Below are 17,644 nucleotides of genomic sequence, written 5' to 3'. Positions count from 1 at the left end.
TTGTTGGGTTTTTCTCTGTATCTATTGTTGTACGATCTACTGTACAATATAAAGGGTCTTGCCCTGTGTGATCGACCCCAGCCTCTATGGATCTTGTGCTCAGAGCTTGTTCCTGTGCTGCCATGATTAGTGCCTCTGTGCTGTCTTTCAGTCCAGCTTTGTCCAGCCACTGGAAGGATTTCTGGATGTCAGCCTCTATCTGCCGGTGGTAAATACCGTGCAGGGGCACAAATAAGAGGCTGTGAACCCAGATTTCCATCCACATATTCAATCACAGAAATCAGATTCACTCAATCTTGCTCATTAAGATTGAGTTGTGCAGTTTTATAACTCTAACAGCCTGAATATGGAGACCTGACCAGAGTCAGTGTTCAGCTCTGCTGGGTCCATGCAGGCTTGGACGGTCACTCATGTTCCACTAGTGATTTTAGTATTTCCACTATTCAAATTCAAACTAAACCACAGCTGAGAGGAAAGAGTGCTGCACATGGTCACCTGGTTTGTGTGTGTGATGTAGAAATAAGTTGATGAGCTCTGAGACTCGCTCCTGTTTTCTCCTCTGCAGCAACCTTAAAGGGAGCCATGGCAGACATGCTGGCATGTCTCAGGAGGAGGAGTGCACCAAAATCTGAGATTAAAGTGGAAAAGAGGTATGTTTGCAGGGTCACAGTGGTGTCTGTGTTTACCTGTGAGGTCACCATGGTAACTGCAGCTGGTCCACTTTAAATGAGCTCAGTGAGTGAGGATGTGTAGGGTCACATGATCAGAGGAACTCACCTGCCCGTGCAGGTATGAATGTATGAACCTGGTTTAATTCTTGGCTCTGATCCTCATCCTAGTCCCAGCTGATCGATCACAGATCAGAGAACCGATCAGTCTGTTTGTAGGATATTGATCAGTTGGCACAGCTGGATAGACTCCAGCATCAAACCCATGGACCCATGTGAGTGTCTGACTGTCCTCTGTGTCCTCAGGAACAGGAACCAAGAACAGGAACGTCTGACTGCTGAAGAAACAGTCTGAGGAGGAGGAGGAGCTGTTGATGAAGAGCAGCCTGTGTGTATATACAGTATCTCTTATGTATTCAGCCCTGAGGAAGATGAAGGTGCTGCTTTGCTTTGGCCTTCCTCTGCTAACAGCTAACTAACTTCAGCCAGATGTTCTGCAGCTGTTTGTCTAACAATAGAAGTTTATAATGATGATGACCCTGAGCATGTTTCTGCTGTTCTGATGGAGTGAAAATGCTTCATTTGAGTCAAAGGTCAAAGCTGCTGACCGTCAGGAAGCATCAGAGCTTCAGAGAAGATCAGACAAACATCATGACACACCCCCTCTGACCCACGGGTCCTTCCTGCTCAGAGTGGAGCAGGAAGGACCCGTTAGATAAACGTGGACTAACTCTGAGTGCAGAGCTGGTTTGGAGCTGTGGAGACTTACTAAGGAGTAAAGTGGACATGAATGAGTCACAAAGGGAGGAGGAGATGAACAGTGATGTTTGTTAGACATGATCAGAATGAAGAGTGAACATAAGAAGAGTTTAATGCTGGATTTGAACAGAACAGGAAGATAAGCTCCGCCCAGCAGCTGAGTAGTCTCTGCTCACACTGGTGTTGGACTGCAGACCTCAGGGAGTCTGCTTCCACATCTGGTTTCCAAAGCTGGAGGAAGGAGGACTGTCCCACGAGCACGCCTACGCCCCTCTGTCATTACTGAAGTAGTGATGGTGTTTAATCAGTGTGTGACTGTTACACTGGTTCAAGCAGAGATTTACATAAATGAGCTTTTATGAGTTATTATATTATCTGATCAGGCCGTTTGCTCCTGTTAAAGATAAATGTGCATCTACTTTGTGGATATTCATGAGTCTAACAGTTTAAACCTGTGTGTGACTTTGTGTCCTTGAACAGCCCTGACAGACTGCTGTAGTCCATAATATTCATTTTCCTGCTGACTAAAATAAGCAGCTGAGCTCTGTGAGGGGAGAGCTGCTGCTAACAGGTGAGTCTGTTACCTGGACTGGACTGAGTGAGCTGCTGTGTCACAGCTTTATCAGTGACACACTCAGCATCCAGATGTGTGTGTGTGATATGTCATAGTGCTTGAAGCAAACATGAAAATATATTAAAGGTTGATTCTTCTTTTCTTTTGGTTTGTGGAACAAAAATCAGCAACAAAGAAACGCTAGGGTAAAAAAAAGCTGTAGTGCCTTTCACTGTGCAATACTTTTGTTAATATCCAACGGTGCAATAGACTCACAATACTTGAAATTTGGAATTCCCTTGTATTCTTATTTACTCTATTGATCCATTCTGCATACTCTGCATTTATATAAGTATATAAAAGGAAAAGGATTTGCGCTCCTACATCATTATTTACGGTTTAAATTGTGCTGCCTTTAGGTGCACCTGGTAAATTCAGGAATCTCTACTCCAAACCACAGCAGGTTGTTTTAAAGGCTTTTCTGGGTTAATGTTTGTTTGTTGGCATAAACATGTCTGTGATCGCTGTGTTGTTCTTTGTGATGCAGTATTTCATGTAAGTCGGTAGTCATGTGTCGTTCGCGAACAAAATGGCTCTTAGATCTCTGACGTTAACGACGCGAGCCGGCTCCTTATGGCGAGCCATGGGCTTTTTTTTTTTCCTTTTTCTCACCCTGTCTCTCGCACTTTTTTTCCACTTCACTCTGCACGCGAGCTCGTGCTTTACGATGGGATGAGGGGGGAGGGGCGGTAGTTACACTCAGTAGCACAGGAACAGAGCGGGAGGGGGAGACAGAGAAAGAGAGCCAGGGACAATCACGTCACATGAGAAAGGTATAGTAATCATCCACAACTATTTTCAGTTGCGGATGATAAGGGATTCATAAAGTTTATTCATGCAGGCCCATATGACAGAGAATGTGCATCTTCTTTTTGTTTTCATATTTTAATTTATATTTAATTGTGTTGTGGTTTGCAGTGTTTTGTGCTATTTCACTTTAAATTTGTTTAAAAGGAAAAAGCTGAAAATTTAAATAGTTAAAAGTTGAAATGTGAATAGTTGGTTTTTGTATTATATGATTTATTTATTACATTTTATGTGAATAAAAGTACATTTACGGTGGCCGCTAGAGACAAAGCACGTACAAACCCCAAAACACGCAAAAACTCAAAACACGTACAAAAGACAACAGAAGTGCTCCAGGATGCTTTTGTTATTTCTTTTTCCTTTACTGAGTGTGTTCATCTGTTTAAAAGCTTTCTTTTCAAACATGTGGATCGAGAGAGTTTTTGTTCTGCTGTTACTTTCACTGAGGAATGGGACCGCAGCACAGCAACTACACACCAGAGATCAGCTGAGCCGCCTGATGCTCAGATTAACTGGAGACGCTCAAACAGATGTGTGACAGACTTTAAGGAGCCGCTGCCAACAAACCAGCAAATAAACACTGAATATGATGATTATCGCTACACTGCAACATTTGTGAGTTTGCCTTAAACACAGTCCGTCAGTCTTTTTGCTCTTGAACAATAAAGTATTAAAAACTGTCTCGGGTTTATTTGGTGATGTTCTCGTGCACGAGGCGAAAACAGCAAACAAATGTCACAGTAAATCTTTCCAGCTGATGTTGGGCATCCTCCACCTGCTGAATCCACTTCAGCCTCTTCCTGCTCATGTTCCTGTTTAGAGGCACAGTCAGTCTGTACAATGGAGAAAACTGAACACAGGAATATTTGGATTTTCCTTCTTTTTCTCTGCTCATGTTCAACTTGTCTGCTTCAAGCTGGGAATATTTAATGTAATTCAAATTTAGACTGAAATAAAGTGAATAATATTACTTTATTATCATGTTGATGTAGCACATGGTTCAGTTACCTTTGTATAAACATATTTGTTAGAAATGTTCTTCAATCAGCTGTTTTTACTCTCTTACATTTCACAGCCAGTTTTTTACTTTTACTTGAGTAAAGAAGTTGAATTAGTACTTGGAGTATTTTTAACAGTAGTACTTCTACTTCAGTACACACTGTGTACTTTTACCACCTGTGTCTGAGACCTCCTTCAGGGTCCACCTGAAGCTCTCAGTCTGCTGTGGAAAAAGGAAATCCAGGTGAGTTTCTCCTGATCACCTGAGGCCGTCATTACTGTGTGAACTTTACCCACACGCCACTCCTCACTCCTCCCACCCGCTGCACACAGTCACTGAGTACAGACCAGCTGATAAAGGGAGAGGCAGGAAGACGGGGAAAGAAAGACGAGAAGTTCAACGTCATTTTGCAGAAGTGACAGTGTGAGAAAGCAGCAGCAGAGCTGCAGTCGAGTCCTGTTTGTCTCTAAAAGATTCACTGGAGTCCATCAGGTTTCTCTCAGCAACAGTGGTGAGTGCAGCTGATCACACTTCCTGTTTCTACACAAATCTTCACTCTGTTCACTTCATGCTGACTCATCACAGTCACACTGGATCCATAGAAATCTGCTCATGTAGCCACAGATCCACTGTAGGAACATCGAGCTGCTGCTTCAGTCTCACTGTGGCTCTGCTCAGGACTGTGGACTCAGTCTGTGCTCTGGACTTCAGACTGACTCCACACTTCCTGGTTATTCATCACTTCCTATTCTGATGACTGTTTATTCATCACTTCCTGTTCTTATTAGATTGATTCTGGATCTGATTGATCATAAGGATTACAGACGTGAAAACACCTAGGGCTGCACGATTTTGCATAAAATGAGAATCACGATTTTTTTGCTTAGAATTGAGATCACGATTCTCTCACAATTTTCTTTTCCAATATAAATATTTATTGCACTTATTAACTGCACATCAACTTCGTAACAGTTGAAACTGAACATAAAAACAATAAATAAACATAAAAACAATAAATGCCTCACATTTTGTGGTTGCCGCAAAATGTTGTACTGCTTGAAATTCCGTCTCCACCGTTGCTCGACACTGCGTGTATAGAGCAGGTAATGCAACAATAGAAAAATAGTTGCGGGACGGCACTGTGTAGCGTTTGTCTAGGGTGTTGATCATTTTCCTAAATCCCTCGTTTTGCACAGTGTTGATATATCTTTGGTCAGGTGATAAGTAATAGCCTCCGTAATTTCTTTGTGCCTGCGGGAGTTCGACGTGTATAGGGAAGCGCTGTATAAGGTTCCCGTTGTTGATGTTTGGGTGGTTGACCGGGACGGATTTTCTCCTGTCACTTTCTCGTCATCCCTGACGTGTTCTCCGTTGTTTTTTCCCTGCCAATTTGAGCATCACGGCACAGGTTCTGTATCACGTGGTATAAGGCTCCGCCCTTGTCATTTGTTGAGCAGGAAGAGTGAGCGCTTGTTTTCATGCAGATTACGTCCCGGATCAAAATGCGGTACAATCGTCGTCGTCTTTTCTTTTTTTTTTTTTAAATCGTTGTCATTTGGAAATGAGATCGCACATAAGTATGAATCGAGATCGCGATTTTCTAACGATTAATCGTGCAACCGTAAAAAGACCTATTTATTCATTATTGATATAAAGCCTTTGATACTGTAAACCAGCAGATTTTGGTCAGTGCTTCAAAAAGTCATTCAGACATTTTACAAAGAGAGATTATCTGACTTAGTGTATCCTGTAAGAGTCACAGATGTTCCTAAATCATTCAGAAAACAGTCGATGCTGCACTTTATAACTTTGTGTGGAAACATAAATCTCATTATTTAAACAGACGTGTTTAAATCATGATGATTTAAACAGATCATCCTGATAATCGAGGCTTTAAATATGTCAGAGTTCACACATCAGCTGTGATATTCAAGCTGAACTGGATCAAACATGTCATCAGACACAAACATAGATGATGGTGTTTAATCCCAAAGCTTATTTAAACAAACTGGAGGACAGAATTCCTCCTTAAATGTGATTTTGATCAACAAAATTCACTGATCTCATTTTCACACACAGGCTTTATCATGGTGGCTTCTTCTCTACTAACATAAATCTTTGATTTGGACAAATATATGAAATACAAAAATAAATCAATGTTTTCTGATAAATGGATCCAGAATAATATGAATGATGTATCCCAGCGAGTGACTGGAAAAGTTCATCTTCTTCCATATCCTGAGTTTGTGAGGAGCTGTTATGTTCCAGTATCTGTGAGAGAAAACAGGACAGTTTTTAATGACACACAAATGGACCAAATATACAGACACCACTGAATAAACATGTTCTCATAAATGCCATTAATATACTGGATCAAACAGTTAATAACACATTGCTGAAGTTTATGATTCAATGTCATCCTCACTGTCAGTTCTGTTGGAACAGCCACTGTGTAATATGAGAATAAGAATAAGAATAACTTTATTTATCCCGGAGGAAATTCTTTTGTCATGTACATGCTCAAAGCAGCAGGAGAGACAGAGAAACAGATGAATAAGATATAAGATATATAATATATACAATAAGAATAGTAGTAGTAGTAGTGTACAGTAATATACAGTAGGATAACTCTAACGAAGTAATATACATAACTATATCCTGGTGAATAAATAACTTAACTATCAGTGCAGGCGATTCTAGAAAGTGACAAAGTATTGTGCAATAGAATAAAGGGAGTAGCAGCGTATGATGGGGGGATGAAACAAATATTCAATAAGGTACTCTTCGGTAATATTGCACCGTCTGGAAGGGAACAGAATAACATTGGTAATCGTCTCAGGAAAATCACCTACAGATTGAGGAAGATTTAAACAGTCTTATAGCCACCGGTACAAAGGATTTACTGTGGCGGTCAGTTCCGCATTTCAGGGCAATGAGTCTTTTGCTGCGTTTGCTCCGATGGCCCATCATGGAGGCGTGCATGGGGTGGGAGGGGTTGTCCATGACAGAAACAAGCTTTTTTAGCATTCTCCTTTCAGACACCTCCTCCAGGTTCTCAAGTCTGATGCCCAGGACAGAACCAGCCTTTCTAATCAGTTTGTTCAGCCTGTTGGCATCAGCTGTCTTCACCCCACTTCCTCAGCACACAGCTGGAAAGAACACGACGCTCTCCAACACCGAGTGATACAACATGGTCAGCATTTTCCTACCAACATTGAAGGACCTGAGTCACCTCTCTTTTTTGAAGATAGCACTGGTGTTCTTAGTCCAGTCCAGTTTACAGTCCAAGTGTACCCCCAGGTATCGGTAGTCGTCAACTATCTCCACATCAGCCCCTCTAATGGTGACAGGGGTAGGAGGAGGAGCCTGCTTCCTAAAGTCTATAATCAGTTCCTTTGTCTTAATGATGTTAAGTTGTAGGTGGTTTAGCTCACACCACTTGACAAAGCTGTCCACCACACTCCTGTACTCCTCCTCCTGTCCATCCCTGATACAGCCCACAATGGCAGAGTCATCAGAGAATTTCTGCAGATGACAAGACTGAGACTTGTACCTGAAGTGAGATGTGTAGAGAGTGAAGAGGAAGGGTGATAGGACTGTCCCCTGCGGTGCCCCTGTGCTGCTCAGGATGTTATCTGTGCGGCAGCTCTTCAGTGGGACATGCTGTGGTCGACTTGTTAAATAGTCCGTAATCCAACCAGCCAGTGGGGCGTCCACCTGCATTTCCGTGAGCTTATTCCCCAGCAGTAATGGTCTGATTGTGTTAAAAGCACTGGAGAAGTCAAAGAACATGACCCTCACAGTGCTCCTAACAATGTCCAGATGAGAATAAGCCTAGTCCAGCAGGTAGATGATGGCATTCTCCACACCCATACGAGGTTGATAAGCAAACTGCAGGGGGTCCAGTCAAGGCTCCACCAGCAGACGCAGATGTTTCAGGATGAGTCTCTCCAGCGTCTTCATGACATGTGAGGTCAGAGCCACTGGCCTGTAGTCACCGAGGGTCGACGGGTTGATCTTTTTAGGGACAGGAACCAGGCAGGATGTCTTCCAGAGTGATGGGACTCTCTGCATTTCCAGGCTCATGTTGAAGATCCATTGTAGAACTCCAGACAGCTGGGAAGCACAGCACCTGAGGGCCCTGGGACTGACACCGTCAGGGCCAGCAGCTTTGCTGGAGTGGAGTCTGCCCAATTCTTTTTTGATGTCATCTGCTGAGAGGGACAGGGTGAGACAGGCTGAGGGGGCAGGAGAGGGGGGAGGGGAAAGGAGAAGATGGGAAGAGCTGGGTGTGAAGACAGGAGACGCAGGGCAGTCAAACCTATTGAAGTGCAGATTAAGGTTGTTAGCACTTTCGACGTCCCCATCCATCCCAACACCTCTCTTTTGTCTCAGGCCAGTGATAGCCCACATTCCATTCCACAGCTTCCTGGTGTTGTTTTCCTGCAGTTTGTTTTCCAGCCTCCTTCTGTAGGACTCTTTACCCTCTGCAATCTTGGCTTTCAGCTCCTTCTGCTCCAGTTTCAGCTGATCTCTGTCACCATTTCTGAAAGCTCTTTTTTTCTTGTTTAAGGTTGCTTTGATGTCTTTGGTAACCCAGGGTTTATTGTTGGGGAAGCACAGAATGTTTTTTGGGGGGACCACAGTGCCCACACAGAAGTTGATATAATCTGTTACACAGCCTGTCAGATTGTCAATATTGTCCTGATTGGAATCACAAAGAACATCCCAGTCAGTTGACTCAAAGCATCCCTGCAGAGTCTCCTCCGACTCCCTTGTCCATGTAACCATTTTTGTGGCTGCAGGTTGTCTCTGAACGGCAGGTCTGTAAAGGGGCTGGACGTAGACCAGGTTGTGATCAGCCCTGCCCAGAGGAGGGAGAGGGCTGGAGGTGTATGCCTCAGTGGCATTGGCATAAAATAGGTCCAGTGTTTTATTGTCTCTTGTTTTGTAGTCCACATACTGCTTGAATGTAGGTAGAACAGTGGAGAGGTTCATGTGGTTAAAATCGCCCGTTATAGCCACAAACACAGAGGGACTACGATTTAGTAGGTCCGCTGTCGCAGAGCTGATGACGTCATACGCCTGTGCCGCGTTGGCATCAGGGGCGATGTAAACAATGACGATAATGGCGAGGGAAAACTCACGCCGTGAATAGTATGGTCGAAGACCGACTGCTAACAGTTCAATGTGTTTGTTACACACAGTTATCGTCACCTTAACGTGAGTCGGGGAACACCAGCAGTTGCTAACATAGAGATCGAGTCTAATATTAATGGGTCGTTGATCCGGACTTACAATAAGAAGTATTTAGTCACCAACAAGGTCGAAGTTTACTTCACAGTAATTGATGGAATATATCCAACCAACTGATTTATTCAAGTATAAAATGATCTGGATGAATCTTGGACCTTCTGTAAAACAGTCAGAGAAACAATTTCACATCTTTCTAACGACTGTATTTACCTTCATCCCCAAAAGTTGATTCTGTTCATCTGGATGCTGCACTGTACAGCAGAGACGACGATGTTAAGTTTGTGTTTGGGATAAACCAGTTTGTGTCTGAGTGTGTTGCTGGGTCTCCACCAGTTACTCTGAGAACTGAAGAAGCTTCAGACGCTTTTCTTTCCAAGCTCCTCAGACTACTGACGCTTGTTTCTCTCTTTTTAAAAATGAACTTTAAAGTGAATTTTGAATCAAATGTGTTTCTTTTTTTTCTCCCTCAGAGTGCAGACATGTCTGCTGCCAGCAATCTGCGATCTGAAGATCAGTTTCGGTGCTCCATCTGTCTGGATGTGTTCACTGATCCAGTCACTACATCATGTGGACACAACTTCTGCAAAACCTGCATCAGTCAGCACTGGGACATGAATGTCATCTCTCAGTGTCCCATGTGTAAAGAGACTTTCTACACTAGACCTCAGCTGAGGGTCAACACCTTCATCTCTGAGATGGTTGCTCAGTTCAGACGTGAAGCTCAGCAGAAAGCCAGCAGCAGCAGCTCAGAGCAACAAGCTGCCAAACCAGGAGAAGTTCCCTGTGACGTCTGCACTGGAACCAGACTGAAGGCCCTGAAGTCCTGCCTGGTGTGTCAGACCTCCTACTGTCAGACTCACCTGGAGCCTCATCTGACAGTGAAACGTCTGAAAAGACATCAGCTGATTGATGCTGTGGAGAACCTGGAAGACAGGATGTGCACGAAGCACGAAAGACTTCTGGAGCTGTTCTGTAAGACCGACCAGACATGTGTCTGTGTGATCTGCCCTGTTTTAGACCACAAGAACCACGGGTTTGTTCCTCTGAGAGAAGAATATGAAGGAAAGAAGGCAGAGCTGGAGAAGACAGAGGCTGAGATTCAGCAGATGATCCAGAAGAGACGACTGAAGATTCAGGAGATCACAGAGTCGGTGAAGATGAGTAAAGATGCTGCAGACAGACAGAAAGCAGAAGGTGTTCAGGTCTTCACTGCTCTGATGGAGTCTGTTGAGAGACGTCTGAAGGAGCTCATGAAGGAGATCGAAGACAAACAGGAAGCTACAGAGAAACAGGCTGAAGGTCTCATCAAAGATCTGGAACAGGAAATCTCTGAGCTGATGGAGAGAAGCTCTGAGGTGGAGCAGCTCTCACGCTCTGAAGACCACCTCCACCTCCTCCAAAGCTTCTCCTCCCTGAAAGCTGCTCCACCCACCAAGGACTGGACAGAGGTCAGAGTTCATCCACCATCATATGAGGGGACTGTGGGGAGAGCTGCGGCTCAGCTGCAGGAGACAGTCTGGAAACCCATGAAGAAGAAGCTGTTTGAGGCTGAGCTGCAGAGGGTGCAGCAGCATGAGGTGGATGTGACTCTGGATCCTGATACAGCAAATTCCTGGCTCATCCTGTCTGATGATGGAAAACAAGTGTACTGTGGTGATGTGGAGAAGAATCTTCCAGACAACCCAGAGAGATTTTCTCAGTGTGTTTGTGTTTTAGGAGAGCAGAGTTTCTCTTCAGGCAGGTTTTACTTTGAGGTTCAGGTTAAAGGAAAGACTGAGTGGGATTTAGGAGTGGCCACAGAGTCGATCAACAGGAAGGGAAAAGTCACAGTGAGACCTCAGTATGGTTTCTGGACTGTAGTGCTGAGAAATGGAAATGACTACAAAGCTGGTGCTGGTCCTCCAGTCCGTCTCCGTCTTCATCCTGGTCCTGAGAAGGTGGGGGTGTTTGTGGATTATGAGGAGGGTCTGGTCTCCTTTTATGATGTAGGTGCTGCAGCTCTGATCTACTCCTTTACTGGCTGCTCCTTCACTCACAAACTCCACCCATTCTTCTGTACCGGTCCTTTTTTTGGTGGTAAAAACTCTGCACCTCTGATCATCTGTCCTGTCAATCAAACTGAGTCGATCAACGACTGATTTTATTTGATGAATGACTGATTTTTTCTTGAAGTGAACAAATGAACATATTGAGTGTAAATCCTCTACAGTCTCCATGTTTCTATAGAATCTGATCATCAGGACTCTGATTCACACTTTGATTCTCATGGAGTTTGATTTGAACAGAAGAAAAGTTGAATCAGGAAATGTTCCCACTGATGGAGACTCGAGCTGAAGAGCAAATATCAGAGAATAAATGTCCAAAAGTTTCATTTACAATAAAGTTTGTTCAATGCTTTGAGTGAATCCATACTCATGTGTGGCTGTTATACGGAGCATCAGAGTCCAGCTGAGTTATGTTGGATACAAACTGCTTATTTTGGCTCTGTGAGGATTTTTGTTGACTGAAAACTGATAAGACGGATAATATTCAAAGAACTCTGTAGAGATTCATGCATCCATGTTCTCCACCTGCAGGTGTGGAGGAGAAAGGTGGAGCACAGACTGCTGCATCCTTCCAGTCACATCATTTTGATGATTATATTTCCATGTTGTGATGATTTGGGTTAAAGATAAACAGAGTTGAACGGCTGCAGTCACAGCATGAATAAGATGCTGAAGCTGAGCTGTCAGTGAACATGTTTCACTGTGATTTGATTTTTAGAATATAAAGTGTGTGTGGCTGCTGACAGCTGCAGTCTCTGTTAGTCTGCATGTTCAACACACACACAACTTTCCCCCCGAGGCAACGATCCAGCAACAACACAAAGAACAACTGCAGACACACACATAGGCACTAACCTGACCTTTGACCTATTAATTTTAACTTAACTGTACTCGTTTTGACCTTCGACCTACTTGTTATTATTACGCTGCCCCCCCCCCTCCCGCCCCCGAAAATGACCTCCAACCTGAAAGCCTCATTTCTGCTGTTTAACAGTGAAGATGATGCAAAATTACAAAACTCTTATCTGTGTCTCTAATCAAACCTCTGTAACTTTGCTCTGCTTCACTTCAGCAGCATCAGCTAATGTTCACATGTTGATTCATGGTTTTCTTTCGTTTTTGATCTACTGCAGAATATTTTAAGGTTATCTGCTATAAAATCCCAGGCCATGAAAATCTCCTTCATGTTTTTCTGTTTTATCCTCAATTACTTTGACACAAAGGCATCTGCTGTGATGCTCACACTTTTGATAATGTCTCGCAAGTGTCAGCTTTCTTTTTATAGATGTTAAAATATGGAAATGTACTGATACATGATCAGAATTATATTTCTGACTGAGGCAAAATTTCCCCAATTAAAATCAAATTGAATCGAATCAAATCATGGATCGAATCGATTCAGGATGATGGCAGTACCTGAACAGCACACCTGTTCAGGTACACGCGTCACACAGCACACCTGTTCAGGTACACGTGTCACACAGCGGAGGTCAAACCTTTATTGTCCCGCTCTGTGTCACAAACACCAGATTAACCAGTTTCACTCATCATCCTTCTACTGTCAGATTTTACTGGTGCAGGTTTTATGAATCACCATCTGAGAACGTCTCTGATGTGGGCGCCACTCACAGAGATCACTTCCTGTAGAAGGGTCACATGACCTGTTATAGGCCCCTTTGTGATGATGACAGCTCCGCCCCTTTCGTGTGAGGTTAAACCCAGGGAGCTTCGTGTGACCTCTGACCCTGATCACCAGCGTTAGGGTCAGTGAAGGTGAGATACCGTGTGACAGGAGGAGGAACAATGAAGTTTTATTTGTATGAACACGTAGAACAGATCAAATCAGAACGAAGCAGGTGGAGCTGAGTCAGGGAGGAGGGGCAGACAGGTGAGCTGAAGGGGAGGAGCCAGTCTGGTCAGGAACTCTCTGTCTCCTCCAGTGAACCTCCTCACCTCTGAAACACACACACACACACACGACTGAAGGTTGCAGTCAGGTTGGGTCAGGGTGGTGAGGGTGGGGTGATCATGGCGGACCATGAAGCAATAGAACATCTGTTCTTTGTCTGCTGCCACCGCTACAGGTTCCTTGCGGAAGCAGATGAGGAATCCTAAAAGTGAATTATTCAAGTCAGGGCCACTCAGCAGGATGTCATTCAGTGAGACACCATCCTGCTTAGCGCTGGAGTCAAACACTGCCCGTACCTGACCTGGTTTTCGCGAATGATACACTCCGAAGATTGCCATTACCAGCACTCTTGTTCATCAGTGGGTGGTGGTACTGGTTCAGCATGACCTGCCTCAAAGATCTTCTGCATGAAGGCAATCGTGTTCTTTCATGTCTGGCTTCTTCTCTAGCATGTGCCGTAATGTCAAAAGACGCTTGACTGCTTGGGCTCGGTTGTTAGGGAGTTTGCGCCTTGGTTGCCTGAAGGGTAACTATTCAGGCAACCAACTATTCGGGTTGTCTATGAAGACCTCGTTGTCCATTATTTCCAGAAAGAGTTTGTCTTCCACAGACATTGCAGGTTTGATGTCGTGTGGTGTTTGCTGGAAGTCTCCTTCACCAAGGCCATCTTTCCCATCAAACAGGATTTTGGATGCATTAGCTCCTAGAAACTGACGCTGCTGCTCTGGAGTGTCAAGTTTCTCTTTGATGTGGAGACTGTTAGTGCCAGGGTCGAACAGAGATGTACCATCTAATGACTCCATGATGAAATTGTTAGCTCGGCGCCCTGTTGTTTCCATAACTCCTGAGCAGGTCTTCAAGGTGTTTGCTGCCATGCCCTCTGTAACCCAAAAGAGCTCAAAAAACTCTGTTTTTGCCAAAGACTTACTGCTTTGCTCGTCGAGAACAATGTACGCCTTAAAAGCTTTCTCCCTCTGGCCAGCTGGATAAACTCTGACAAGACAGATATTGGAGCACGACTTTGCTCTGACGGTAGTCCCACAAATGTCTGTGCAGTTTGCTGTGACAGCTAGAGGAGCTTCTTCTCCTTGCTCCCCGCCTTGCTCTCTTGCGGTTACAGGAGTCTCTGATATCCAGGGGGCCGTCCCTGGGTGTAGTGCAGTAGGGTGGTTCTCACTCCTGCACTCTCTGCATTGAACGTTTTTGTGGCAGTCCTTCGTTAGATGAGTGAACGAAGCGCAGCACTTAAAGCAAATATTATTCTCTTTAAGATAAGCTTTCCTTTCATCCAAAGATTTGCTTCTAAACCCACGACAGTTTCTGAGGGGGTGTGGTTTGTTATGGAGTGGGCATTGTTCATCTGGTTCGGCTCTCCTCTTCCCTGAGGGGCTGGCTTGCATGCTTTTAGAGTTTGCGGAGATCTCTGTCTTTTTGACAGAAATTGGTATTTTCATGTTTTATTTGAAGGGGTGTTCTGGCTTCCCGGTCCTCCAACCACCTGTAAGAGGGGCAAAGCTGGGATCATTGAGCGTTTTGGCTTGATCACAAACAAACTTTGCGAAGAAGGAGAACCGTGGGTAAGACGCTTGATGATTTTCTTAGTAACAAGATGCTACAGAGACCCACTTTTCATGCAGGAGTATGGCAACTTTTGGATGATTGGAGTGATGCCCAGAGATGTGTCCAGGTAACTGAGGCCTGGTAGGAACCCATCGGCTCTGGCGGCTTCAAGCTCCAAGAGAATGTCTCCCAGCTCTCTCAGCTTTTGATTTTCTCGATTTGAGATTCTTGGAAAATCATCCAGTTTCTTTAGGAGAGCCTCTTCAATTGCTTCTGGCGATCCATAGCAGTCTTCCAACCTTTGCCATACCATTCTTACACCTGCAGCTGTGTCGTGTATGTGGACCGCTCGTATCCTCTTAGCATGCTCTGATGACTTTGGTCCCAGCCATTTACATAGCAGATCAAGCTCTTCTCTTGAAGTCAGTTTTAAGTCCTCTGTAGAACCGTGGAAGGATTGCTTCCAGGCCCAATATTTTCTGGCTGATCATCGAACCTTAACAGCCCAGACCTTATCATCTCTCGCCGTATTAGATACTTGGCCAGGTCTGTGGTCGATGATGAAGTGGGCTCGTCAGTTCTGGCAGCACCTTGTTATGGGTTCGAAATTGAGGATGAGAGTAAAACAATGATAGTCCAGAAGAGGTCGGTCAAACAATTGATTTTAATGCACGCAGCGTGGAGAGGTGCAAACTGCAAAACAGTTGTACATCTCTACCCAAAATACACTCTAGATTGCTTTTATAACATCAGGGTATTGTAACGCCCCTTCTTGCGTTTACAAGCACATAATTTGCATGTACAGAACATTCATGTATTTTAAGAATTAAATGCAAACACAGAAGTTCCTCCTTGTGGCATACTCTTAAGAATATGGTGATGATCTAAGGCCTTTGAGGTCACCATGGACTGGACATCCTTCCGTCACCTGTAACTAAGCAAACTCAAATACCACAAGAAGCTGAATACATTCAGGCCTTTGCTCAGCTACTATTTTACTATACCAATATACTCAGCATATGAGTTATGATACATATATATTTAACTCAATCATTTTAAAGTAGTTATAACTGCACCTGTAATAAAAATGTTAATATTTGATTATGATAACCCCTATAATATAAATTATAACATAATGCCAGCAGCTTCAATAAACACTTTGATGAAATGATAATTAATGCAATGATAAGATGATGGTTATGTAAAATAATCCCTGTAATTCCACAATTCCCTCTTTTGACATTCCAATCAGGAATGTCACCACACTTCGTGTTGCATCACTCCCTGCTCGGCTCTATGGGTTCTAAGTTCATCCTATCGATGCCCTCAACCCAGCCAGGGTTCACAACCCATTACCTTTACCAACAGTCCTCTTACACAAGGAATGATACAACAACCAGCGATGACCAACATTCCCAAAAATACAGCCAATGAACATATCACTGACATAGCCACACCTTTCCATTGTCCAAACACAGATGTCATCCAGGACGCCAGCGGATTTTCGATACCTGAGTGCTCATGCATTGTTTTAGACAAAATCTTCAGACCCACCAGAGCTCAGGTTACTGAGCCATCTGGGGCAGTATTAATAGGGATAAAAGTGCAGCACATGTCTCCGAACATGGCGCATACGCCTCCCCTCTCACGTCAAGGGTCATTTGATTTTACACTCCCATCATCCAACTCGGACCCAATTGTTCTTCCAACCCCATCATGGCGTCCCTGGTGAGGTTAGAGAGTCTCAGCAGGTTTTAGTGAACCTAATGCGGCCATAATTTTGATTAGGCGTTACCCAAAGAAATATACTCTCAAATCCTGCAGCTATCAGATTTACCAGCTTGTACTCGTCTGGAACTCCCCTAGGCACTCCTATGGAGTCTACCCAGGTCGGTGAGTTTAGGCAAGGATCATAAACATGTGTACCCTAGGTCCCTCTTTTGGCCAAAATCTGTCTCTTATGTCTGGCAGCTAAAGTTCGCGAGTTGTGTTATGGAATAGTCTTTACCTGGTTTCTAATCAGCATGAGTGGAGCTCCCAGTCGCTCTGTAGACAAACGTGGCCTGGCTAAAGCACAGGCAACATAATCAGATACATGTTGTTCTCTAGCATTTTGAGCCACCCAATCAAGCCAGAGGTTACTGTCCTTGAAAGCAGTGACACGCTCGATTAAATCCTTAAGCTCCAGTCTAGAGTAATCTGTGGTCAGAAGTACTCTCCCTTTTGGTTCCTGTTGCTTTTGAGCTACTGCTCTCAAAGTTAGCATCTGATCAGTCAGAATGGTGATAGAACTTTCTGCGAGCGGCTTAGACTTTGGATCAACTAAATTTACCTAAGCATATCATGGGGTGATTGCAGACCTGTACATCATACGCTCTCCAACTACTATTAGCTCCTGTACACTTAATGACGTTACACAAATCAAACGTGAATGAGCTGGTAGACCCTTTAACATAATTCAACTCTATGCCATTATTGCTGCTGAGACACTCATCACCTTTGCCTGACACCTCGCGCTTTTGTCTTTTTACCGATCCCGTTTTAGCAACTACAGTCTCAGGAAGTGCTGGACTGGACTGGCCTCCGTGTTCAGACAAGGGGTCTGGAGTACCCTGCAAAATATAAACAGTAAACAACACAGCCATGGTTAATATCATTGCATACAATAAACATGTAGTGGTAAGGAACATTTTAATACGTTTCTTCTCATTGCGTGTCTCTGATTCACGTGTTTGCATCATGTTATATAAACTTTATATCCTGGAATGAAACTCCCCTGCTTTTGTGGAGTCCTCAATTTGTCACCGCTCCTTTCTGTTGGCGTGGCGACCTTCTCAACTGCCGCTCTTCTTTCTTCGGCCCCCCAGGTAGACTACTGGTTGGCCCGGTGCACGGGTGAGAGGATTTATTCTGCCTCTGCTCGTTATTGTTGACACCCGTGTTAGTTGAAGAGGAGTTTTCCTCTACCAAACTCTCATGTGCTGTATCGCCTTTCCCTGTTCGTTAAACTGCTGTAGTGGTTCTGGC

The 17,644-nt window shown here is 44.1% G+C and overlaps 1 protein-coding gene across 1 annotated transcript; it reads left to right on the top strand.

Annotated features, from left to right (window-relative positions):
* Nucleotides 1–9,525: 9,525 nt before the first annotated feature.
* Nucleotides 9,526–11,787, top strand: LOC134624146 (E3 ubiquitin-protein ligase TRIM21-like). The gene has a single exon (XM_063469125.1). It carries the CDS (start codon nt 9,583–9,585, stop codon nt 11,239–11,241), a length of 1,659 nt encoding a protein of 552 aa, XP_063325195.1. The 5' UTR covers nt 9,526–9,582; the 3' UTR covers nt 11,242–11,787.
* Nucleotides 11,788–17,644: the final 5,857 nt, after the last annotated feature.

This window comes from Pelmatolapia mariae, linkage group LG3_W, assembly GCF_036321145.2.
Source record: "Pelmatolapia mariae isolate MD_Pm_ZW linkage group LG3_W, Pm_UMD_F_2, whole genome shotgun sequence".
Classification (NCBI taxonomy): Eukaryota; Metazoa; Chordata; class Actinopteri; order Cichliformes; family Cichlidae; genus Pelmatolapia; species Pelmatolapia mariae.
The sequence above is the reverse complement of the archived record's forward strand: the minus strand, read 5'-3'. Positions and strand labels throughout refer to the sequence as shown.